We start from the raw sequence: 25,930 nt of genomic DNA on the forward strand, positions 1-25,930 counted from the left end.
AACGAGACCTTTAAGCCAAGTCTTTATTTTAGAATTCCTCGTTGAGCTTTAATGGGCGTGTACATGAAAAACAGGGTCGGTATTTCCATGACGGTATTATCCGGGCCGGTAAACAAACAGTGTCAGTGTCAGTCAGTGTCACTGTGTCATTGTCATTGCATTGCAGTGAATAATTTGGAATAATTTGGATTGGTTTGGTTGGATAAATAATTTATTTGTGAGTGAGAAACTGAGAACTTTTTTGAAAATAAAAATGTTACAAAGTGATGAAAAATATTAAATTGTATTTGCTATTATATTATTAACAATTACTATAAAATAACTTCAATAATGTCACTTAATTTAGAAGAAGATCCAGCAACATTGAAAGATTTCGCAGAAGTTTTGGATGGACTAGCGGTAAGCACATTTTTTTGTTTATGTTATTTATAATTAAAACACTTGTGTAAATATTTTTTGTTAGTGACGCATCGTGTACAATTTAATACATTACCAATTTAAATCCACGTTCTTTTTCTTTTTTTTCAGAAAGATCTCAAAGATTTGTTCGATTATCGAGACTTGTACTTCGAAAAAAACCCTATAGAATTAGCGTCCGATAAGAACAAACTTGTGAACGAGAAGAAAGAAATCCTTATTGAAAAATTTGAGGGCATTGACGGTTAATAGTATTTTTAGTTATAAAAGCATTGTAAAGCAGCAAGGGCATTTTTATGACCTACCAACCAATTGTTGACCTAGAACCACAACTTTTTCTGTCCCACAGATAGCTTAATCCCATCAACACTGCGAGCCCGTTTCTTCTACATGAAGGGTCGATGCTACAACATCAGCACTGAATATGACTCACGAGCCACTCAATGCCTCAGTAAAGCCGTGAAACTTAACCCTCAGATGGTGGATGCATGGAATGAACTTGGTGAATGCTATTGGAAGAACATGAATGTGAAGGAGGCAAAAGCTAGCTTTGAAGGGGCTTTGAAACATGTAAGATTGATTGATTGTAGCATTCATTTGCGGTATCGGTTACTAATGATGATAGTTTACATCATGCAATAGAAAAAGTAAGAAGTAAACACAATAACCATTACTAAGTTAGTTTTGGTTTCTATAGAAATATGGATCTGTTCATTGGAGGACAATTTTGCTAGTGTCTAGTGGGTTTTGCCGTTGTATGATATACCTAATTTAACAGTTATTTTGTTTCATTGTAATTACAGCTGTACAAGTAAGGAATATTTGATATGCTATACTGAATTCTGAGATATTTTAATTTCTGATTATATCAATTGCTTAGAAAAGTTTTCAACGGTGACTAATAATAGAGTTGGAACTATAATTTCGCCATTTACATTTTTGGCCATTTTAAAATTAGAACTAGTATACAATCTTGTAAACTAGACTTCACCCGCGGCTTCACACGCGTAATCCATTAGATCAGGCAGTTAAATTGAAATACTGGAATTTAACCTAACTCGCATGAACATGACTTGACTTGATGTTGTATTAAAAATAACTGCCAAATTGCATTATTCTATACTTGGTTTTGATAGATATTTAACTAAATGTAAACAAAACAATGTCAATTGGTGTCTTAATATTGAAATTCCCTAAACTATCTAAACATTTACATTTCTGTATTGGAATCTAGTTTAGTTTAGTTTATTCTAGTTTGTATACTATGATAGATAAGTAAAATGTTAAAAATCCTTGAATGTACCAGATCTGGCAGCTGAAATTTGTTTACATTTTGTTAATTACCTAATCGTTTCATGCATAAGTGTGGGCATATCGGTATAGAAACCAGCCTGATGTATTATTTCAGAGACCCAGCTATCTACATACCTACCAAATTCAATCCAGTTCCATCCTGTCATTTTAGCGTGCAAGAGCAACAAACATACACACATACAAACTTTCGCACTTACATTATTAGTAGGACTACCTATGACTATTTCTCAAAAAGTTGTACATTTTTCAATTCTTCAGTTGTCCACTTATTTAAAAAAAAAAGATCCTGATGCTATTTCACCACAAAAAATAAGTAATATTGTTTTTAAATATATACAATACCTTGTGGCAAAAGTGATAAAAAGTTGGATAATCTTTGTTGTTGGATCCAATAGAAAGTTTTGATGTAGTTACGAAATCAAGAAATTTTGGATGTTTTATGTAGTTTATGTTTTATGATCTCGTCCTTAGGGTTAATAATTTCTTCACAAAACTGATTTCTTGTCAATTTCATGACGGGACAACTTTTTGAGAAAAACTCCTATAAGCTATGCTTGAACTGTAATATAATAACTTTCTGTTTAAACGTTTCTACACTTTTTTTTTTTTATTTTTTTTTTTGAGGCTTAAGTGCACCAGTGTGACTATGCCAGCCTCATTGAAAGACTCGATGTCCACATTCATCAAACACTCCTATTGCGATATCCAGATTATCTAGCTGCAAAAGAGTGCTTGATGAACCGATAATTTCGTACTGCATCTTCCGATACCGGACAACTCAAAATAACATTCACTGCATTGACACACTTGCACTTGCACGGTTTTTGCATTGTTCTACACTTGCATTTATTTCTATTACAGGAACGCAACCGCCTCTCTCTCCGCTGTCTCTCAATCATCCTCCGCCAAGAAACCAGTGATGGTAAGAAAAATGACTCAACACCAGCCATTGTGAGGAGTGTGGAGCTTGCTAGAGAGGCTGTGAGCCTTGATACTAAGGATGGCATGTCTTGGATCATACTGGGTAATGCTTATTTGTGCCAATTCTTCCTGGGCAGCCAGGATCCAACGAAGATAAAGCTGTGTATGAGCGCGTATAAGCAAGCTTTGGCAGACCCTGTTGCAAAGGGACAGCCTGATCTCTATTATAATAAAGGAATTGTGAGTATTCTATGCACATCTCTAACTTTTCAACCTACTCTCAAAATCAGCAGCCGTAGGACGTCCCACCCTCCTCCTTAACTCACTCTTTGTTTTTCCCTAATTAAATGCTCCTCTCATCCACTTAAACATTCAAATAAAAAGATTAATTGACTTTATTTAACTTTGTACAGTCATGTATATGTATCTCATATTTGGATATTATAAGATTTACAAATATGTATACATATGTATAGTTGAACAAACTGATTTATGAACCATGGTGGAACCTTTTAAATATTAACCAATTTCTCTATGATTTCCTTGACCAAAGTATAGGATGTCAATATGACGTTAGTAGCACAAAGGTTCCATCCTGGTACAGTCAGACTTTAATTTCATGAGCCACCGTGACACCTTTTCAAAGAAAAAGTCATTACGATTTTCCTTGTTAATTTAAGCGATGTCACTATGACGTTTACTGTGAAGTGGTTCCATGGTGGGTCATGAATTAAAATCCTTCACCGTACATGATTCAGTTTGTTCGACTGTACACATTGCATACATTAAAATTTAGTTAATAATGTTAATTATTTTATTTTGTAGCGACTCCTAACGCCATCTTGGCTCAAATAGAGAAAACAATGATGCTATCTAAATTGTGCTATTATGGTTTTTTAGGCATGCCCATTATGATTTAGATTCTAGTAATGGCTACGAATTTCAGGCACTAAAGTTCGAAGAGTGTTATGCAGAAGCCCTATCTGATTTTGACTATGCGTGTCGTTTGGACCCGCCCTGGGACCTTCCTCGGCAGGAGTTGAACAAACTAACGCAGTACCTCGCTGCTGCCAATGAGCTGGTGAGGACCAAAGGAAAGGTGAAGAGCAAACGGCTGCAGCAAATGGTTCAGGTAAGTTTTTGAGTTGACTGCTGACTCATAGATTTATTCATTCATTCAATTAAAAACATTACAGTTTATACCAATGTGCTTTAAGTTTAAAAACATCAAAATAATCACATAATAATAAAATAAAAAAAATATTTAGTAAATCATTATCATCAGTCATTCAATTATTATTGTTTGTTTTGTGGAAAAATATTTTTTATTTCCTCACACTGATCATGAAAAGCACAATGGTTAGTCTCGGCCAAAAGTGCAATAGATGAACTCGTATTATCGAAGGCCTCCCCTTCGGGTCGGCCTTCAAACTAACTTGTTCATCTATTGCTTACTTTTCAGCCTCTACAACAATGTACTTTATTTTAAAAGATTTAAAGACGTTTAATATAACAAAGCTACTGAATATCAAGTTTTAAAGTTTAAAATAAATGGTTCTTATTGCAGCTGCATCTTAGAATTATTTATTGATAGTGTCAAATTTAATACCCTGATATGCAACAAAAATGAACTTTCTATAATTCTCATTTTCAGTCATTAGACAAGAAAATGCTAGGAGTGTACGCGACAGCAACAGTAGAGAGGAACGGTGCGAAAGAGAACGCATTCAACTTCACGACACTCGACCAATTGGTGGAAGGCAAAAACGTGGGCAAAGTGATATTGGGGCGAGTTGTCGGCTCCATACATAATGAAAACTCTGTACCTTTGTGAGTATCTCTGTCTCTCTCTGTTTGTGTGGCTCTGCTTTGTTTCCTAGATATAAAATTTTACCTAGATTAAGTAAAGCTACGTACGCACTATGGTAAGCTATGTATGTACGTAGGTTTAAGTGCGCCGTCCCTCTTCAAAGTATCGCTTGAGAAAGAGACGGCGCACTAAAACCGTACGTTTAGCCGCGTAGTGCGAACGTAGTCTAAGGGGCTGTTTCACCATCCATTGATTAGTGTTAACTGACGGTTAAATGTGATGCCGTCTCTATTTGTTTTGTTCGAATAGACGGAGACGGCATCACATTTAACCGTCAGTTAACACTAATCAATGGATGGTGAAACAGCCCCTAAAAGTGCCTAACCATTATTATTACTATTATGTACTGTCATCACTCATCGTCATCATCTCAGCCTATATCGTGAGGAAACATGACCCTGTGCTACGAAGTGCAAAATTCTAACTTCGTATCTTGCCGTCCCACTGACGCTTATGTTATTTAATACGAGAGTGAGAGGGACGGTACGATACGCACTTAGAATTTCATAGTAGCCCCCCTGCACAACAAACCTACGAAGCAATGAGGGCTATCGTTTTTTGTCTCACTAGATGGCGCACTGTTGCGTGAGGTTTTTAAGTATGGTTTTAAAGTCTGTTATTACGGGCGTGGAAACAAAGTTTAGATTAAAATCATATTTAATACACCTTAAAACCGTACCATATAAATATCGAGCATGCCACAGTGTTGCATAGTCCCCGTTTTGTTCGGAAAAAAGGGAGGACAAAGGTTTCCGAAAGACAAAACTGTCTCAAAACACAGACATTCATTGCCCCGGAACGCATATTTGCCATAATTAATTACAGATATTGCAAAATATTCACAAAATTATTCTAATTATAAATAAACCCGCGTAGCTCACCCAAAAACTATGAGATTTGACATTTCGGAGACCTCACGCTACACTAGCGCCTCTAGTGGCGAATTCATACGCGATAGCCCTCATTTAATGGAGTGCATGAAGTTCCCCATCCGCACTGGGCAGAGGACGGACTGAGAGGCCTTATGTATTGTAATTGTTTAAATAAATAATTATGTTTTTTTTTTTAATAAAATTGTTTCAGTACGTTCGCGATAGTAGACGCAAGCTTACAGTGTTTCCTGGTAACCGTTTACAATTGGGCGGACGGTAGAGGAGCCATCATAGGTGACGCAGTGGCCATACCCGAGCCAAAAGTCAAGCATCACAAGCTGGACTCGCCGTTGGCGGTAAGTGTCTTTGCCAAGATTACGGGCCTAAAGTCCAGTGGCCGTATTGTCTATTTATCACACTTGCGAGTTACGACCGTGTTTCCTTTACAAATATCAGTCGCGGCGAACTCGTTGCGTGATCGCCTTCATACAAAATACGCTCGCTACTCGTGTGATAGGGACCTAATGCTCTGGCGCTCGCAATCGCATTCACCATCTCTTTCTATCATTCCATGCCGTGTGACAGAAATGGTTCGTGGTTCTCATTGATGTTGTGTTTAAAGCAGCAGTTGTGTACAATCTTATGACTAAGCTCAGCGATTGTAAATTTCAAATTTTATCCAATTAGTTCCAATTTTATAAATAAAAAAGCAATCTTTAATTTAGCATGGATCCAGGCTCCACCATACTAACCATTACCACCATACCATACCACCACCCTCCACCATACCATTAACCACCATCCATACCCACCACCATTTATACTATTCGATGTTTTTTTTAAATTATTATTTCATCCTAACGTGTTTTTTCTGTGTATCGAATATGTGTAAATAAATGTCTCTCTTTCTCTCTCTCTCTCTCATTGACGTCCGTCGGGGAAGGTGACTCAGTGGGGGGTCACGCCGTTTTCTCACATAATAGGGATGACGCCTGGGTTTAAAAATGTACCATTCTATTTAGTCCGACAGTTAGATTATAGAAAAATATGGGACACGTATTTTTTGGTTTATCAAATTATTAAAAATCGACAAAGGTATAGATCATCAAACTTCCGGAGTGGGGGCTTGTGACGAACTATTAGGTAAAAATCGTAGGTACCGTAAAATGACTTCACTCGAAACTTCTAAGCACTGTATCCACGTCATTTTTTATTTGTCAAACACTAATTAATTATCTAACTGAAGGACTAAACCGTTTTTTTTAGTCGTCCAGCCTATTAGTTACCATTTGACTAAACCTGTCACTTTCATTCCAGAAGTTCGAGTTCAGTTCCATCCGCGTGACCGACCCGACGCAGATGCGCGTCAACGGGCGCCGCGTGGGCATCGAACAGTTCGCGTCCACCAAAGTTACCAGCACCTACGAGGTTCACTGACCCGGTAGGAGGTACTGTTGCCTAGTGGAGACTGGCGTCCCTAGTCTTTTCTTGACATTTACCCAGTGAACGAGAAAAACGTAACATATCTAACCTTACATAATGCTAGAAAGAGATGGGACGCTGTTAATAACTGCCTACCCTCAAGCACATACAATTTTTATTGTCTTAGCTACAGGGTGCCTCTGACTATGGGGCTTTGCAAGGTTCGATTCTACTTGCATAACTGAGTTACTTTTGTTCTGAAACTTTTTAAAAACATGTCGTCAAGTGGTATATTTTTTTTAAAGGCCCCCGTACTAAGGAAATTTCGCCCTCGTACCATGAGACAGCGGTAACACCGCCATGCGTGATACACTGGTTTGACGATAAAGTTTTGAGCATCAATAAATTACTAGTTATTTGAAAATTGTTACAAAAAAAGTAGCTCAGTTATATGTGTAGAATCGAACCCAATTAAAGTAAATATGAATAAATAAAGCCCCAGTCAGAGGCACCCTGCATAAATCTAATTTATCAGTTAGTTAAAACTGATTTTAATGATTATAGTGATGTTCACTGTGCAATTATTGCAATAATAATCGAAAGTATACGTATTTTCATGGCAACATTTGTTAAAAAAATTAACACGTTTACTATTTTGTCGCTCAGTGCATCTCTTTCTTTCTTTACTATTGAGATAGAGACGCTCATGGCGACTGAGAACTCGTGCCAGCCCTATATTAATGTCTCAAATGTGTTTGGCAAATAATTAAACACTAAAGACTGAATGTGAGTGATAATTCGTGGATCTCGAGTGTATACACTGTGGCACATGTGAAAATGATCTTTGTCAATTCTATTATCATGATAGTTGTGTGGGTAACACTCTTTCCCGGCCTGGATAATACCAACATGGAAATACCGACCCTGTTTTCTTGTGTACACGCCCATAGAAACTGACATGAGCTTCTATGGGCATGTATGCGAAAAACATAGTCGGTATTATCCGGGCCGGGAAAGAGTGTCACCCAGTTGTGTTTTTCATTATAAGGGTGAGGCCAAACGAACGTAATTTTTTGAGTTGTGACCTTAGTATTTTCGGTCGCGTAATTTGTGCCGTATTTCGTTGTATACAAAATATTCAGTGTCTTGACGACGCAAAATGAGTTTTACACAAATAGGACTTTTGTATGAAATCAATATATTGCGACCGAAAATACTCGATTCTCAACTAAAAAATTACATTCGATTGGCCTCACCCTAAAGGGGCAATTACATCGGCGACTAAAATTGTTGAATAAATGTTATGTAACAGGGGCATTAACAGAGGGTAATCTTTTTTTAATAAATTTCAGTAGATTAGTTACTCTATCTGATACGTCTGTCGACTTGCTTTGCTGGTCGCTTGTTTAAGAACCACAGTACGACTGATGTACTGATGTACTTAACCAGGCCTCAAGCGCGATAACCGTGCCAATGTAGTTGTGCCTTTATTGTGTGAGTTATGATTTTGAAATATTTAAAATCTACTTTCGTAGTGATTAATTTTAAAACTAAGGGCCTCTACTATTTGTATTGTAGTGGATGACGTAAGTATGGTGAAATATAAGAGAACGAAGCGTGTAGATTTTTGGTTAAGTCATTGGCAAACATTTGACAAAAATATGCATGTAGATACAGTCATAAATATCGATACGGCCATCGTGTCAAATAACTACACCTACAACGTGTTACATAATAACCCGTAAAAATATAACAAACTAGCTGTTGCCCGCGACTCTTTCCGCACAGAATTCTTTATCGCTATCTCGCGGGAACTGCAATTTTCCGGGATTATGTTCCCGGGACTCAAACTATCTGTATACCGAATTTAATCTAAATCGATTCAGCGGTTATACGTGATAAGGTAAAAACAAACAAACAACCAACCCTAGCCAACCCTAGTAATCTGTCATGTCTAACAACCGTAGTTAGTAATGATTATTTAACAAAGAGGTACCTAATACCTATTTTAACTGTCGTTCCGCGGACATTAGGTGAAGATGTACCATCAGCCAAATAAGTGGTCTATACATTTTTAAACAAGTTCCTATCAAATGAATATGTCGCTAAAGTCGAACTTTCAAGTTGACAGACACGTCTATTGGCATTGTTTTGTGACATGCAAACGATTATCAACTTTAGGGCGGTAGACCACATATTTGGCTGATGGTACGTAAACATTCTGCGTAGTTTACTCTTTCATTGTACCTATTTCAATAGGGGTTGCATATGAATGAAAAACTTTTGTTTTTTTTTGCGTTCAGTCATACACTGATACTACGGTTTTCAAATATTATGCCAAAAAGTAACGATTAACACGTGTTCATGAAACGCAAGATAGAACAACACTGCCGTCTTGCGGCAAAAGGAGGCATCTCAAAAAATAACACTTTTGAGTCGTTTGTAGTTAGATCTTCTTCTTCATCATCTTCTGCAGAACTACTTAACCCTTAAAAAGGCAGATACGGTTTAGCGACCACATCCATTGAATTAGACATGCAACCTTATTGTTTTAGGTATAAGTTACAATATCCATTGTAATTATTGAAAATACGACTAGCTGTAAAAATATCCTTTGCCAGGTATGTATTCGATAGCTGCTTTTGATTCTGTGATAGTATGCTCCCTAAATGGGGCCTTATTGAGGGTTAAGCTACACAATGGTATAGGTAAATAACTCGTTTGTTTTTTTGAGATACCGCCTCTTCGTTTTTTTAGCATTAGAAAGAAGGTAAGCGATCTTGACGTGTCTTTTTATTGAAAAACACTTTTAAAATAAGTCACAGCAAATAGTAACAATTAATCCTTATATTCACATGTTTTCGGTATCATAAGTAATAGTTACTGTTTTTTTTAAACGTTTTTCAATAAAAAGACTCGTCAAGATTGTTGTCCTTTTCTAATGCTAAAAAAACGAAGTATAAAGAGGGCAGAATAGGCTGTCATCCATTTAAATATAGATCCATATTCACATGGAGTTTTTACAGAGTAAAATAGTCGTAGGGGCACTTTTTTAAGTAAATGTGTTGTGGTTAAAGATAATTCAATGTGCTAAATGTAATTTGTATTATTTTAAGATCTAATAAAAAGCTTAAAGATTATGAATTGAAAACTAGGCTCCAATATGATTGTTTTAACTGGTAAATAAATGTACTAAACTGTAACAAAAACCGAGCTTAATAATATATTTGGTGAATAAATAAAATTATGCTTACTTAATTTATAAATTTATTTCTTAAAATACTGCTTAACAATAACTTTAAGTTTAAAGGATAAAGAGGTGGCGTATTATACCTAGTGGGCTCTCCCCACACCTAAAGCAAAATGGTTTATGCCCACGGTATAATACCGAGCGAAAGAAAGACGTCTAGGGTACAGTCAAGTGCAAAAATATGTATTTATTGGAACCACTCAAAATATGTACCATGGCCATATTACGTCGGAATAAGAGTCTTTGGTACCTACATATTTTTGAAGGGTTAGGTTAGGTTATAGATAAGTCCATATTTTTACACTCGACTGTGTTCGGTCTAGCCGACAACGGCCATCTTTTTCGCTCTTTTTCTGTGGACCAGCCACATCTGTGTGCGTGATACGAACGCGTCTTTAGTCGCTGTCGGTGCCGTCAGTCACGCACACTAAGAGTCTCCCCACATCTATCGACGATAGACGATCTTCCCGTCGGTAAACGTCATTTCGCGTCGGCCGAGCCGCGATCAACGTCTTTTCCGCTCTTATTGCGTGGACATAGAGTTTTTCGATCGTCTAAACCGATTCCGAGTCGATAGGTTTGGGGAGACCCTAACACAAAGGATATCCTTGTACATCTCTGCTGGAAACGCAGGCTTACACTCACAGCGCATATGCGCTTGTCATCAACCAATTAGATCCTCGCTCCGTTGAGCCGTTTCCACTAGAGCTGCGCTGTGCGAGGATAGTTAAATGAAGTGTTCTCTTCCGTTCCGACAACGGTTTTTTTTTACTATTTTTAACTAAGTAATGGTGCTAACTTTTGTACTCTATCCAATTTTCTATGTCGATATTTTACCGACTCGCCTCAAACAGCGATCTCTATTTTAAAACCCTAAGCATTAACCTCCCACAGTCTCATGTCATTCTCGACCACTTCAACATACTTCCGTCTCTTTTCCTCATCAGTGAATAAGGGCTTCAACGTTTTGAGTCCTAGACTCAATAACGCCCCATTGTCCAGCATTTCATTGAGTTTGTAGGCCAGCATAGGGTTATAGTGCAGCCGTAGTAGACTAGGCCGGTAATATAAGTACTGACTGTCGCGGAGGTTGCGGCGAGCCCACGCTTCTACTGTTTTGTTGCCACTCGCTATCTGTAAGAGGGGATTAACAAACAAGTTAAAAAAACGGCCAAGAGCGTGTCGGACACGCCCAAAATAGGGTTCCGTAGCCATTACGAAAAAATTAAGTAATATTTTTCTAAGGATTAGGTATTTCAATTCATGTGCGGAATTAATAGTAAAACTACTAATAATTCTCAAGCGAAGTTAGCCGTTATAGTTTTCTTTGAAAGATTGATATACTTGCTACCATCCTGATTTTTTTTTAATTTTTCCACCCACCGGTTTAGATTTTAGAGGGGGGGGGACGTTCAATTTTAATGAAAATTTGCACTTTAAAGTTGAATATTTTGCGAAAACTCAATGAACCCCATGTCGTAGCAAACCCCTAATGGTTTTAAAAGACCTATCCAACGAAACCCCACACTATAGGGTTGGATGAGAAAAAAAAAACACCCCCACTTTACGACTATGGGAGGTACACTAAAAAAAACTTTTTTTAGTTTTTTATTGTACCATTTTGTCGGCATAGTTTACATATATATTCGTGCAAAATTACAGCTTTCTAGCATTGATAGTCCCTGAGCAAAGCCGCGGAAAGACATTTTGGCTACGGAACCCTAAAAAGATCGTAGTAGCGTAATGTTTTGAGCTATGGTCTCTCAAGCAGAGTATTTTGGGAGCGAGCCCGTGCTCACGTCTCTTGTGTTTTTCCATGAGCTTACGAAAAAGGAAAATTTTGAGAGGAGTCCTGAACACACGTGCGAAGAAATTCAATGGTGTGCGGGCCCGCGTGGGCACTACGCCCCAAGCGCTCTCATTCTGAACGGAGGCCTGTGCCCCGCAATGGGACTTACACAGACCAAGATATGATGTTGATAATTAAATTAATTCAATTAGTGGAAAGAGGCTACAATAGAGTGATCTCTCTTCAGGCAGATGTTATGCCTTTGGACTGAAGACCAAAGGAAGAGCGTCCGAAGTTGTATAGGTATATAAATATGCGTCTGAGTCGAGAAACTTCGATGGCGTGATGTAGGATTCGCAGTGTCTATATTTCCTCACTAGATGGCGCTAGAAGCCGCTACAATATTTTCAAATGATATATGCTTTCAACAAGCAGTCCTCCGACAGCACATTGAACAGAAAACGTCCAGGGCCTCATTTCATGAAGCTACAAGTTACAATTTACAAGCAGTAATCTCTTTTCAACGCATACTGTTAAACAAAGACTACCGCTTGTAAGTTGTAACTTGTAGCTTCGTGAAATAGGGCACAGGCCGTTATTTTGTAATATCGATGGAACTACTTACTCTGATGTCCCCAACTTGTTTGAGGAAGTACGAAGAGAAGTAGAACCGCAGGGTGTCGGAGCCGACTTGGCTGTTCCCGCGCAGCTTGATGTATGAGCGGAGGAGGTTGTAGCCCGAGCGTTTGTATTTGAATACCTGTAAACATGGATATAAAGAAATTGTTTTTGTAAAAATGTAATTTTAAAATACAAGCTTTTCTTGCTGACCGTACTTTTTGTTGACTGTACTTGCATTGTCATGTCTACATTTCCGTACCAAATTTCAGGTTGATGACATATTTAATCATTGAGGAGTTCCCTTCTGCGAAGACTGTTGTACACGGCCAGATTATTGCATTGTCACCAGATCTATATAAGTACCTACTAAGTAAGTACCTATGTCAAATTTCAAGTCGATTCGACCACGGAAATGGGTCAAACTGAAATGCCAAAATTTGACCCGCACATACATTGCAAGTTAAATAAGAGCTTATAAAAAAAGTATATCTCACTATCTAGGTAGCTTCTAGCGCATGGACTACTCTTAAATAAACCCCCTTGCAAAAAATAGGGCACCTATGGTTTTTCAGATTTTTAGGCATTGAAGCTTAGAAAGAAATCTTTCATGCACATCAAATACAAAAACTATACGTGCCCGTTTTTTTTTTGCAAGGGGTTTATATTAATCCAATGCAGACAACTTGCCATAGGCACTCGGTCTGGCGCGTACTGTTACACGTCGAATACTCGTACTGTTACACACGCATTTTAGAAAACGATTGTGTGTATAGCATTCTTTTTTAATATAAACTAGATGAAAACCCGGCTTCGCTCGGGTAAAATGTAGACTCATAATAATATGTTTTGAAAAATTTTTTTTGCCAGTGTAAAGACTGTCGTACTCGTACTTACCGAAAAATCTGACTTATATTCCCAGCCTTAATATGATCACAAACACTTTCACAGCTAACCTACGTATCGGTATTTCACCAGTAGATATTTCTCCTAAATCTTATTTGCCCAAATAACTATGATGTCTCTGTCTCATAATCAAAGAAATTAGACCTAAAGGGCCCCATATACGGTACGATTCGTCTGTACGATCGATCTTATGAAAATCAATCTCTTATTCAAATCAATCATCTTATCATTTCGTTGGAGTCTACCGTAGACCGGCACGAAATTATTAATCTATAAGAGGGGGAAAACAAGCATGCGGGTCACCTGATGGGAAGCAATCACCGTCGCCCATGGACACCTGTCAACACGAGGGGTATCACAGGTGCGTTGCCGGCCCTTTGAGAGACTGATAGGCTCGTTTTTCGAGCGTATGTATGTGGGTATGTATGTCCATTTTTTAAGCTAAGCTGTCATCATCATCATCAGCCGGAAGACGTCCACTGCTGGACAAAGGCCTCCCCCTTAGAACGCCACAATGAACGACAACTCGCCACTTGCATCCACCGGTTTCCCGCTACTCTCACGATGTCGTCGAATGTTGTGCGTGGCCAGGGCCAATGTCCGGTGGGGATGGTAGCGGGGAGTCAAGCTAAGCTGTACCACTCCGGAAACACTGTATCAGGAAGCTGGTTCCATACTTCAGTTGTAGCACCTTCAAATATCAGCTGCTTTCGTAGGTATGCTAATTTATCACACTAAGAAGTAGGTAGGCCCCTACAGTTGAGTAGTAGTAGAGTAGAACAATAGTTTTACCATCTTACCTGGTAAATGAAGTTCCCAGTCGCAAACGAATCTATATAATGCGTGCCGTAGCTTTTCATGAACTTCCTTATTTCCGCCACATCACTGGCATTTAACGCATCAACCGCTCTCTTGACATAACTTGTCAGGGCAACGTCTGTCAAATCATCAATTTTGACGGTGCGATGCACCCTTGTCAGCTTCAGAAGCACGTAGCAACAAGTGTCTGGGCGAGGGTCGTATTCTATGCCTAGGGTGCGCATTATCTCGTCCGTGATCCAGTCTCCCATGAAGGCTTTCCAGGGTTTGTCTGTTCTAGAAAAAGAATAACTAATTAATAATGTACCTAGATAAGCGACTAAGAAGGAGCTTTAAGTTATGATGCTTTCGAACTGATCTGATGCTGAAGCCGGAAGGTAGGCAACGGAACTGTTATAAAACAACGTAACTAAGCCGTGTTTGTTCTTAATGGAATCGTTGTGAGATGTACTTTGGCTATGAATCACTAAAAAGTGAGAAATAAAGATTTTTTAACAAAAAAGTAAAACCGACTAAAAGAATGAAAAAATAACAAAAAATGGAACCGACTACAAATCCCTTGAAAATGTTTTTCTAGGTACCTACTAGCTCGAAGTCGGTGACTTAGCACGACCCAGCAGGATGGATTGAAACCCATAGGTGAGGTAGACGAATATTGTTCCATTTCTGCTGGCTCGTGCTGAGGCACCGACTTCGAGCCAGTAGGTACCTAGAAAAATATTTTCAAGGGTTTTGTAGTTGGTTCCATTTTTTGTTATTTTTTTTTTTGGAGTCGGTTTTACTTTTTTGTTAAAAAAAAACTTGTGTAGATCATATTTAAAAATAGCTCCCTTCCCTTTAGTTTCCTATTCCTTTGTCACAAAAACACGTGATATCATTAGCTAAAAGTGACAAATTATTTAACGGAATTATGGCTAAGTCATAGTGAATCATATTATTTTTTACATGAATCACGCGAGGAATTTTCGATGAACATTCTTGTATTTATTTCACCTGTAGGTACCTATATAATCTATTTTATGACAAGTGTAGCATGGATGGTAAGGTCACGTATCGAAAGTCAGTTAGATACGGTCGCATATTGCATTGCACATGCATGCATACTGCGATAGAACTGTTATGAAAAATGTATGCCTGCAGCATCAAAAGCAGCTGCATAGGTACCTACTTTTACTTAACACCTGAGGTGCCTGGAAAGGTTGCCTGGAAGAGATCGCTCTTAAGCGATAAGGCCGCCTATTGCTCACCTTGTAATTTTAATAATATGTTTTCTGTATCGCTTACTATATCTGGTGTACAATAAAGAGTCTTTGTATTGTATTGTAACACCATACAAATTTGACAAATGTGTTAAAACAACAGAGTAAAAATGTGATCCGCTACTTTTGATGCTGACTGTACTACTGACTTTAAACCCATAATAACATTTAAGAGTAGAATCTATCGTTCATCGCTGATACATATTGTATCCTGGTTCACTAATGTCTAACTAAAACATTTTTTTACAATTAATTTGTTTCACTAATGCTTCATTTTGCCGAATGCCTTTTAGTCTGAAACCGTAAATGATTTATGATTAATAAAACGAATAAAACTAACCTAACCTAACCAATAAATAAATTCTGAATAGTTCACAGTTTCAAAAGCAAATGAAACATTTATGAAACGAAAAATTTGTAAAAAGAATTTGGCGAAATAACAGGATAGCTACTTACCCTTCAATATAAAAATTCTGGAAGTATCCATCCAATAGGTCGTCGAAGCTCTCATACAGCAGTATATTCATGTCCACCATGGCGTCTCCAGGGTACTCCTTGCTGCTAGCATTGAGGAACACCCTTATGTTCTTCTCTCTGAAGGGTTGCGGAGATTCTGTATCGTCGTATTCCTCTTCGTAGTCCGCTGAGACTACTTGGGTTACTTGGGAAAGGTCCCCGTAGCTAAAGAGAAGTTGTATTTAAGTTAGAATCCTACTAAAGCTACCAATTGGGTAATTTCCCGCGTAAAAACTGAGTTAATCCGCCACTTAGATTATCAGAAAATAAGTATTGGACATAGCATATTTTATTCTTTGGTCAATGAAACAAAAATTTTAACAAAAATAGAACTGACTACAAAAAAGTTGAAAATATTTTTAAATTATAAAAAAATAAAAATAAATCTTTAATTCTTACTTTTTAGTGATTGTTTGCCAAAGTACATCTCACAAAGATTCTATTAAGCTCAAACACGGCTTAGTTCAATTGTTTTATAAAAAGTTCCGTTTTTTTTAAGTTGGTTAAAATACCAAAACCTTCTCCTAAATTTAACAAATACTTTTCTGAAAACCGAATCAAAGTCTGAACCGATTTAATCGCAGAAAACATACATAGGTAGGTGCATAACTATACAGACCTACAGGTCAAAATGAGAACCACCTTTTTTGAAGTCGGTTAAAAAATTACAGGTAATTATAGGTTAGTCGTAAGTACAATAAATGATCATTATATCTTACGACCTAATATTTTATGTAGGAACTCTCAAACTTGACATAGAGTTTGAGAGTTCCTACATAATATATTAGGGTGCTGGGAAAACCCAAAGTTAGGACACAGAGATCCAGTGAGCTCTTACGTACGTCTATAGTAGACGTATATTTATTTCATATGATAAATTGATAACAGAGTAAGATCATTAACATCACAATCGTGCTCTATCTGAGAGCGGCAATAAAGATTAATGAATAATTAAACAATTGCGAAACGCTGATACGGACAGAAGAACGCTTATTAATAAAACTTTATAAAGTAGACAGTAATAATAAAACTTTCGAAAACATATTATTGCGAGGTGACTGTTTCGTAGGATACCTTTATTAAGGTCTCTTTTTTTTGGTAATTAAATTAGCTTAAACACTTTTATACGAAGCTTGTTAGCCTAAACAGTGTACCTACTGTTTTACGAGGATTGGCACAGATCATGTGTAAAAATATGAAATTATTCAAAGTTTCAAAAATAAGTAGGTACCACACTCTTATTCCGCCGCCGTAGTAACATATTTTTGAGTGGTTCGAATAGATCATTATTTTTGCACTTGACTGTACTAATAACGAGCTTCCTTGATTAGCTGCTTCTAATTTTTTGGTTGTCTACTCAAAAATCTCACCCCTCACCACTGAGGGCCTGTTTGGTAAATTTTATGTGACAGATAAATGTAACGCTTTTTGTGTTTATTCGGACAAAATAAGCCTAGGGGCTCCAAAACTGTGCGTCGCGAAACTACCTATACCTACATTTAAGTCGCTTACATACGTATTTTAAGAAGTTTTCTATTGCAAGGGCGATGCAATAAAATTACGAATGAAAAGAGAGTCGCAGTTGGTCGCAGTATTAAAAATATTGGGAATCCGCGCTTAACAAAGTTACCTATAATATTCTAGGGTGAAAACGGGGGAATTTGTTCATAAATATGGAATAGTCAGCTGTGTCTACTCTTATTTTTTCTTAATATTTAGAACGGGGTTTGATCCCCCTGTAAAAAAAAAAACTTACAGGTTTCCTTCGATGAATTCTCTTATATTGTATATTTATTTTGAGGTAGAGTCGCTGCTCTTTATTAATTACGTTACCTACGTGCTTATATCAAACATTTCTCTAAAAATGTTACTTAATAAAATTGATATTTTTAAATTAAGTATCAACGTATTTGTTCCTACAAATAGCATTTAAAACATTTCTATACCTACACTATTTAAAAGCGCACATTTCAGGAAGACGCGTGTCATTGAGTTTAGACTTTACACCGCAATCATTTAGGTATACATTTAATAAAAGACTTGAATTTAAATATGCAACCAATTTGCGTATCACTAAGTAATTAGAGAATACCACTATCAATTTACAAAGTGCATAAAAATTACTTACTTCGCGAATACGTCTATTGCGTTTCCTATATTTAAACTGTATCCTAGATCACCCTCCTCACTGTTGCTTAAATCCACAGATAAACAAACTATGAACAGAAGCGTAAACATTTTTTGAAAATTATCACAATTATTAGGTTTCATGGCGGCTCGCCGCGTGGAGGCGGCGTATACACTGAGGTTTTTTCACATTTCGCTAATGTTGGACGAGTAAACATAATCTGAACTTGACCTAAGAGATTACACTGCGGTTACGCGTAGAGTTGTAGTGAATAGTATTTGAAACGGGCGGCGCTTATATGCGGCGATGAGAGGATAATTAAAGAAAGAAAGAACAAGTTATTACGGCCCTACCACCACTAAAGAGTGAAGAAATATATCTTTTTCACTTCTCATGCTCGTAAAGTTGGTGTTTATGCTGGATCTAGGCGAAATAAAATGCCTTTTTATGCTCTAGTGCATAAAGTAAAATCTTCTTCTAAGATCAAGGTAATCAGGTGTCAACAGCCACCACCAAAACATCATTTTCACTTCTCATGCTCTAAAAGTAGGTCAAAGCCTTATGAGGCGGGAGTAAAGTGAGTACTTTAGTCCCTAGGGAGTAAAAGTATTTTTTTTTTAACTCAACCAGCTAGAACTTGCTTAGTTTTTGGCATAAAATAGGATTGTGTGTGGACCATTTTCATGACGAAAATGTTACTTACGTTCTTTCTTGGTCTACGTGGTCTTAGTTCTATGCTTTTTCCGCATAGAAGGTGGCGCCATTCTATTTATTCCAGTTTGTGTGTGGACGATTAAAATTTAAAAAATTGATTATTCTCACAATCTCGTCAAGTGATAGTCAAAATTATGATGTCAAGCAAAGATCAAAAGACATAATTGATAATCTTTTGCCGCCGAAATCTAGAAAGATTTATTTAAAAACCTGTGAAAGTTTTATTGACTGCAGGAATAAGAAACGTATTAATTCTTTAACAGAAAGAGTTTTCTCGCAATCGAAGTGAAAAATAGACCTCGATACTAAAAGTAAATATAAATAAACCTCGGATAAATAGACACCCTCGCTAAAGCTCGGGTGGCTAACCACCACGGGTATATATTGGCTTATTTTAGTCCCTCGATAAAAAATATACTATTATTTGGAAATTGAGATAGAAAAGAAACTGTTCTAAAGAGGAATTAAATCTCGTAAGTTGCTACTTATACTCAGTCTGCCGCACAGTCTTTAAATTTCCAATTGCTAGGATTTTTTTTCATAAATAAAATCTGTATTCGGCTGTGTTTTTTCTACTAACACTACTAATTGATATCCCTACTAATATTATAAATGCGAAAGTAACTCTGTCTGTCTGTCTGTCTGTCTGTTACCCTTTCACGACGAAACCACTGAACCGATTTTGATGAAATTTGGTATATAGGTAGTTTGAACCCCATGGATTATATATGTACTCTGTGCCCAAGGATCAACATAGGATACCTTTTATTCCGGTAGAGGGCGCCACCGCGCGATAACCTAGATCCGCGCAGACGTAGTCGCGGGCATAAGCTAGTGTATCTATATTTACTATGACATTTCCTTTACTTTAAAAAAAAAAGCGCATTTCGTGTAGCAATTTTTGTGATGAGGTCGTAAGACGCTAAATAGATACTTTCTACATAATGTAGACGGTTACATATTTGAATAGGTTACATACTTATCGAAAATTAAAATGTCTACAGGTAAAATTTCGATGTTCAAAATATCGAAAATTAAAATTACGACTGATAGAAATATCGAAAATTAAAATAACGAAAGTTTATATCGTCGAATGGTAAGATAACCTAATTATCGTCAAAAGTGACATTGAAAGATATAAATATCGAAGTACAGAGTATCGAATATCCTATGTGTGAATTATCACGTGACAGGGCAACGGAGCTCCGCTTGGCGGAGCTCCTATTCCTCCCAGTTGAGGCGCTTCGCGCCTTGACGCAATACTAACCTAACCTAACCTATTGAACATTATAGACATTTCGGAAAATGAAGAATTTCCAAAAATATTTGGTTCGGTTAGGTTAGAACTGTGACCACAACAACGCACGAGCGAGCGTGCCGCGACAGCGGCCGGCGAGTGCTAAAAATGACTACATTATGTAAAATAAATTTTATTAAGAGAAAGGAGCAATAAATAAAGCCGATTTGTAGGTACGATATTTTAATTTTCGACATTCAAATATGTTGAAATTTATAACTTAGATATAATGGTTATCGACAATTTTACTCATTTGATATTTTAACAACTTTCGATATTGTGATACAATCGACATTTTAATTTTCGGTTTTCAAATATGTAACTTTTCTAACATTGTTTTTTATCTTTTAAACGTAAAAATCTACAGAGGTTTTTAAACTATAACTGAAACTGCTAATACAAACTAAATTGCTACAATAGGTACTATTCAGTAAGTCTGACCTCATTGGGAATCTCCCAAAGTCTTATGTTTTCCTCGATGATCGACGATCTTAATGTGTTGGCAATAGAGACTCGACCCGTGCAGATATTATCATCCATTTATATTCGGGAAATGCCCAGCTATGAGCAACGTTCCAGCATCGATACAGCGAATGAAACAAAATCACGCACCACTGGAACCTTTTCGCGTAAAATGTGGAAAAGACAATCAATATTTGCCACATACTTATGCGCCGTATAAAAAGCGCTTGCACCAGGACGTAAATCTGTAAACACTCGTACATAATCGTGTTTTCTGTACTAAGTAAGAAATTAAGTAAAATGAATATCTTCTAAAAAATTGTTTTTACTCAATGAAAGAACTTTTCAACTACAGCGTCAATACAAAATAATGTAGGTACTTAATTTGTCTCAATTATATGTTTTCAATAACTATAATATAACAGGTAGGTCATCATCATCATCATCATTATCATCATCCCAGCCTATATACGTCCCACTGCTGGGCACAGGCCTCCTCTCAGAACAAGACAAGACAACAACTCAGGCTTGGGTCATAGTTCCCACGCGGGCCCAGTGCGGATTGGGAACTTCACACGCACCATTGAATTGCTTCGCAGGTTTGTGCAGGTTTCCTCACGATGTTTTCCTTCACCGGAAAGCTCGTGGTAAATTTCAAATGTAATTCCGCACATGAATTTCGAAAAACTCAGAGGTGCGAGCCGGGGTTTGAACCCACGACCCTCTGTTTGAGAGGCGATAGGTCAAACCACTAGGCCACCACGGCTAGGTAGAACAACCTACCCTACCTACATGTAATATATAATATTAATTATAATTAATATTATATAATGTTGTTTTTGACATTGCTAATTTTTAGGAAACTGACATAGCATATATTTTTCCTTGTATTACTGGTAAGAATTTTATTGATGGTTTTTTTTTTGACATAATATGATATTTTGATAGGTACTTAATTTTGTAACACTAAGAAAATAAAAACAAATATTGTACACCATGCATGTGTTAGATTACGGCCATGTTCCGAATCGTCAATTTAACTATATTTTGTACCCGTTTATTACAATAAATATGATTATGATTAGTGCTTACAGCTTACTATGTGTTGGTGTTCAATAAAGAATCATTATATTTTATTGTATTATAGTGACATATTAATGTCTATCTAAATTAATTATAGTGATTGTTTTACGCCCAACAATCAAGGTTGTCAAATTGCGTGGTGGTAGATAACCCTCGACCCTACACATGAATTACTCGCTATCAGTGCGTTATTAGCGAGGGACAAAGAATATCTAGTTATAACTCATTGGGGTTCATGACCTAATCTATGAGTTTATTCGCTGGCATGACTGTAGCTACATGGTATAAACAGGTAAAGGTATAGCTCTATATATTTTTAATAGGTACTTTTTACCCGCCTGCCTAAAAGAGGCTCATGTTTTTCGATCGTATACTATGAAGTGCAAAACTCGAACTTCGTATAATGCCGTCCCGCTGACGCTTATGTCATTTAATACGCGAGTGAAAGGGACGGTGCGCTACGAACTTCGATTTTCGAGTTTCGTAGTAGCCCCTCTGTACCCAGCATTGGGACGACAGGGCATTATATGTCGAGAAGATGACGATATGATGTGACAATCATTTTTAATGAGAAAGACGAAAGGAAGACGTGTGCGCGAAAGGACGTATTTGATTTGATTATTTTAATTAAGATTGTGTTTCTTTTTTGAGTTTTTTTTGAAATATATTTTATTTTGCCAACTAACGTGTTTATCTAAAGAAAAACTACAGTTTTAACTCTACATTTTCCTGCAAATATGTGACGTGTACCTAACATTATATTTTTGTTGATGATGTCAAAAACATGTTCTCAGAAATAAGAAGTTGAATGGCCAGCTATCAGAGTTGTGTAGGCTTTGATGATACTAGTCTATGATTCAGACAATGACCCCGTTTACAATGATAAGCGTAGAATTTGGAGCTAAGACAGTGATAGTGGCGGTAACTAGTCCGCGTAGAAAAACTGAGCGAAAAAAGTTTTTAAATATGGATTCTTGTGATCTGAAATAAGATTTTATTATTATTATTATTTAAAAGTTTTTACTCCGCTTTTTTTTAGAAAACTGACCCGTGATTGACCCCTATCACCTATCTTACTTTATGAAAAATGAGTGATGAGTGCTCATAACATTCGTATTTATATTCGATGTAGGCTGCATAAAATGACTCTTTATGCTCTGGTGTATAAAGTAAAATCTTTGTCTAAGACCAAGGCAATGCAGCGCCAACAGCCAGAAACATTGGAAGTTTTTAAAATGATGTTTTCTTTTCGTAATTTTTTCAATATCAGTAAATTTATAAAACTATGCATTTTGAAAATATTTTTTGTAAGCAATGTTGTGACAAGCAGTGTATTATAGTAACTTAATCACAAACCCTTTTTACCCTCTACTTAACTGTCCACTCTCGCGGCTCAGGTGGATATAAGCGTCTCGGGTAAAATGACGAGTGTCATGCGCTCGTTATACAATCAACTATTTTAAGTAGCTAATAGATATGTTTTGAAACTTTTTGTCACATGGTTCTGTTTGAATTTTCTTCATTTTCTTTTGGTTTGTTATGTTATGTGCTTAACAATTATATAAATTGTTTGGTTTCCATACTTACCTGATCCAGCAATGAACAGTGTTGATTTTATTTGAACACTTGAAATTTACTTTAAAATCATGTGAATTTGATTCATGTGATGACTAGTTTTCGCGCGCTGTTCTATGTCACTCTGGCCCATAAACTATCTCTATGCCAAAAATCACATCGATCCGTCGCTTCGTTTCGACGTGAAAGACGGACAAATATACAAACACACACACTTTCGCATTTGTAATATTAGTATGGATAAGACCTTTTCTACAGTTACCTTTAAATGGCTAGAAAATATGTCTGCCCTCCTAAGCCAAAAGGAGGTATCACAAAAAAAAATACCTTTGAGTTATTAATAGGTAGTTACTATTGTGACATTCTGCATCACATGGTTTACTCGTATATACTGAGCGGTAAAAAATCTGGCCCTCAAATGTACCTATGTAGAGTGGGCCAAATTTTGTACTGCTGAGAAGGTATATAATAACTCAAGTGTTTTTTTTCGAGACACCGCTTTTTGGCTTAGGAGGGGAGATATCTAATACCAGTAACCTACTCAAATAAATAATAAAACAAAACATCAGTCAGAAATAAACTTTATTCCTTTAATCTATAGATAATTATCAAAAAATATTTACATCATTTTCTTATACAACTTAAATGCGCAATAATGTAAATGCATTCTCAAATTTGATCCCGCATTGTAAACTAAAATTATTGCACGATTGTATTTCAGATATTTTCACATGATCAATGATTTTCAATTACGATTCACTGATATATCGCTAGATGGCGTTAGTGATGCAGTCGCACTCGGGATTGGTTGGTAAAATTAACCAAAACCAAGATATTACATTTAAGAAGTGGACTTTTCAACACTAATGCTATCTAGCGATATTTTATTGTTCAATATGGGTAATTAATATAATAAAAAAATCCTCCGCTTTTTTGCGTTCAAAAACCATGTATTACAAAAATAATATTGTATGTTATTTATTTTCTTTTGGTACAATAATCAGTTTACATACATACATAATAAGAGTAAAATTTAAAACCAATCGGTAGTCGGTATAATTATAATAATATTCGAGCTTAAAAAATCTTTTAGATGTGAATAACTTTGATTACAAGCAGATTTGAATGTGACAAAGTAGTTTGAGAACATGACACTAGATGGCGTTGCAATAAAAAATCTGTAACTATGGTACTTAGTTTGGTTGTATGTAACTATAAAATAGGAAGCATTTAATAAGGCACTTAATTATATTTACATTTACGACTTAAAATAAATATAAGTAGTTCGTTCAATTCACTGCGTTAAATCATTAATTAATTTCTATGATCACATTTTATTGTATAATCTAATTTGTTTCATACTTTGCTAAAAATATAAATAGTTTATTTTAAATTCATACCGTCGTTAGACTCATTGTTTAATTGTCAGTAGGTATTTGGCTGATTGAACATTAAAATCACAATAAAAAAGTTGATTTAAGAGTCATTCAGAATCTCGTATTTACTATAGCAAAAGTAAATGTCAAGATTAAGGCTACCTACATAAGGTATTATAACGTTTAAAGGAACTGCATTAATTAGAAAGGTACATTTAAAAAAAAATCAGAAGAGCACTTCATGAAAACAGAAATTGTACTTTGTAACAAGCCAAATTAAGATTTGTAACGTTTTCACCAAAATACCTGTATTTTCTTGTAGCACCAATTAAGTTTTGCGTTCCTTTATTTAAAACATAATTTTCCTACAAAAATATAACCTCAATCGTCACATGTTGCTCTCCCATAATTTCAAATAATTATCTATGACTTCCTCGAACCACTTTTTCTTTTTTACATCTTTGAACGCTGGCGACAAAGTTTTTAATTCTAGTTGTAGCAATGCTTCGTTGCCTAGCAACGTATCTAAGTTTCTTAACAAGGAGGGCTCACCGTGTAGTTTTAGTAGACTCGGGTATGAAAATATGTAGTAATGAACTCGTAGCCTTTTCATAGCCCAACTTTCAACTGTCTTATTGCCACTGGCCACCTGTGAAACATGGAAAAATATTACTTTTATTTTTTTTAACGGCCAGTATTTAATTAAAGAGCCGTGATACCATAGAGTATTTATTTTAAGGAGGGTCCGTCGAACGGTGTTATATAGGCGGCGCTACAGTAGCAAGTTGAAAACTATAAAGGCAGCTTTATAACGATATCTAATCGTAATTATTAACGGTTTTATTTTACGGTTTTCCCGTTAATGATAATTGTGTTGTGTTTTAAATATACAAAAAGAAACGCGGGGTCGGGAATCGAACCCGGGTCTTCGTCATTAAAATAAAATTATAATATAAAGTGTTTCTTTGCTAATTGTTTTATCAGGAACTATGTCTTAAATACGCAAAATAAAATGGTTTTAAAGAGGTCTTCTTTCTTTATAAGGCAGTTGCCTGTAAAGACAAAATTTTTTGTCCGTTTGTACTTAAAGAAAAAAATATGTAATATAACAGAAGATACGCAAAGGACGTGCGACATGATCTATGAAGGGGTTTTTATGCATATTAGTGCTGCGGTGTAGTGGAAACAAATATGATTTAGAAATAGATACAAACAAAACAAAATGACGTTACGAAGAACAAAGCCAACAACGATAGTACGAATAGTTCTCATTTATCCTTAAATAATCGTTAATAATAATCGCATTCAGAAAGAAAAGTAGA

The 25,930-nt window shown here is 36.3% G+C and overlaps 3 protein-coding genes across 7 annotated transcripts in view; 1 reads left to right on the top strand and 2 right to left on the bottom strand.

The window, feature by feature from the left end:
* The first annotated feature begins 129 nt into the window (after positions 1 to 129).
* LOC141435761 (tetratricopeptide repeat protein 5-like) lies at positions 130 to 10,074 on the top strand. Of its 3 annotated transcripts, none has more exons than XM_074098558.1 (8): positions 130 to 399; positions 529 to 661; positions 767 to 987; positions 2,593 to 2,892; positions 3,599 to 3,784; positions 4,307 to 4,482; positions 5,606 to 5,750; positions 6,712 to 10,074. In XM_074098558.1, the coding sequence occupies exons 1-8, from the start codon at positions 331 to 333 to the stop codon at positions 6,829 to 6,831; spliced, it is 1,350 nt and encodes a 449-aa protein (XP_073954659.1). In that variant the 5' UTR covers positions 130 to 330; the 3' UTR covers positions 6,832 to 10,074. The 3 variants fall into 3 exon arrangements, with proteins under 3 accessions (XP_073954659.1, XP_073954661.1, XP_073954660.1); XM_074098560.1 differs by having other exon boundaries at positions 533 to 661; positions 742 to 987; XM_074098559.1 differs by having other exon boundaries at positions 533 to 661.
* LOC141435770 (torso-like protein) lies at positions 9,133 to 18,583 on the bottom strand. The gene is made up of 5 exons (XM_074098581.1): positions 18,102 to 18,583; positions 15,914 to 16,138; positions 14,180 to 14,474; positions 12,481 to 12,615; positions 9,133 to 11,200 (listed from the first exon to the last, which is right to left on the bottom strand). The coding sequence occupies exons 1-5, from the start codon at positions 18,242 to 18,244 to the stop codon at positions 10,940 to 10,942; spliced, it is 1,059 nt and encodes a 352-aa protein (XP_073954682.1). The 5' UTR covers positions 18,245 to 18,583; the 3' UTR covers positions 9,133 to 10,939.
* A 5,214-nt stretch (positions 18,584 to 23,797) lies between these two features.
* The window catches only part of LOC141435773 (torso-like protein), a 65,643-nt gene continuing 63,510 nt past the window's right edge, over positions 23,798 to 25,930 (bottom strand). For all 3 annotated transcript variants that reach the window (XM_074098587.1, XM_074098585.1, XM_074098586.1), the window contains exon 7: positions 23,798 to 25,257. In XM_074098587.1, coding sequence (XP_073954688.1) covers positions 24,997 to 25,257 — 261 coding nt within the window. In that variant the 3' untranslated portion in view covers positions 23,798 to 24,996. The remainder of the gene's footprint in view (positions 25,258 to 25,930) is intronic.

Source organism: Choristoneura fumiferana, chromosome 15 (assembly GCF_025370935.1).
Source record: "Choristoneura fumiferana chromosome 15, NRCan_CFum_1, whole genome shotgun sequence".
Taxonomy (NCBI): domain Eukaryota; kingdom Metazoa; phylum Arthropoda; class Insecta; order Lepidoptera; family Tortricidae; genus Choristoneura; species Choristoneura fumiferana.

Excerpts from the sequence above, each read along its gene's own strand:
- LOC141435761 (XM_074098558.1), top strand. The coding sequence starts at position 331 with ATGTCACTTAATTTAGAAGAAGATCCAGCAACATTGAAAGATTTCGCA. Across the intron at positions 988-2,592 it reads TTGAAGGGGCTTTGAAACAT|GAACGCAACCGCCTCTCTCT; the intron begins GTAAGATTGATT and ends TTTCTATTACAG. Across the intron at positions 4,483-5,605 it reads AATGAAAACTCTGTACCTTT|TACGTTCGCGATAGTAGACG; the intron begins GTGAGTATCTCT and ends AAATTGTTTCAG.
- LOC141435770 (XM_074098581.1), bottom strand. The coding sequence starts at position 18,244 with ATGAAACCTAATAATTGTGATAATTTTCAAAAAATGTTTACGCTTCTG. Across the intron at positions 14,475-15,913 it reads CAGAATTTTTATATTGAAGG|AACAGACAAACCCTGGAAAG; the intron begins GTAAGTAGCTAT and ends TTCTTTTTCTAG. Across the intron at positions 12,616-14,179 it reads CTGGGAACTTCATTTACCAG|GTATTCAAATACAAACGCTC; the intron begins GTAAGATGGTAA and ends CCATGTTTACAG.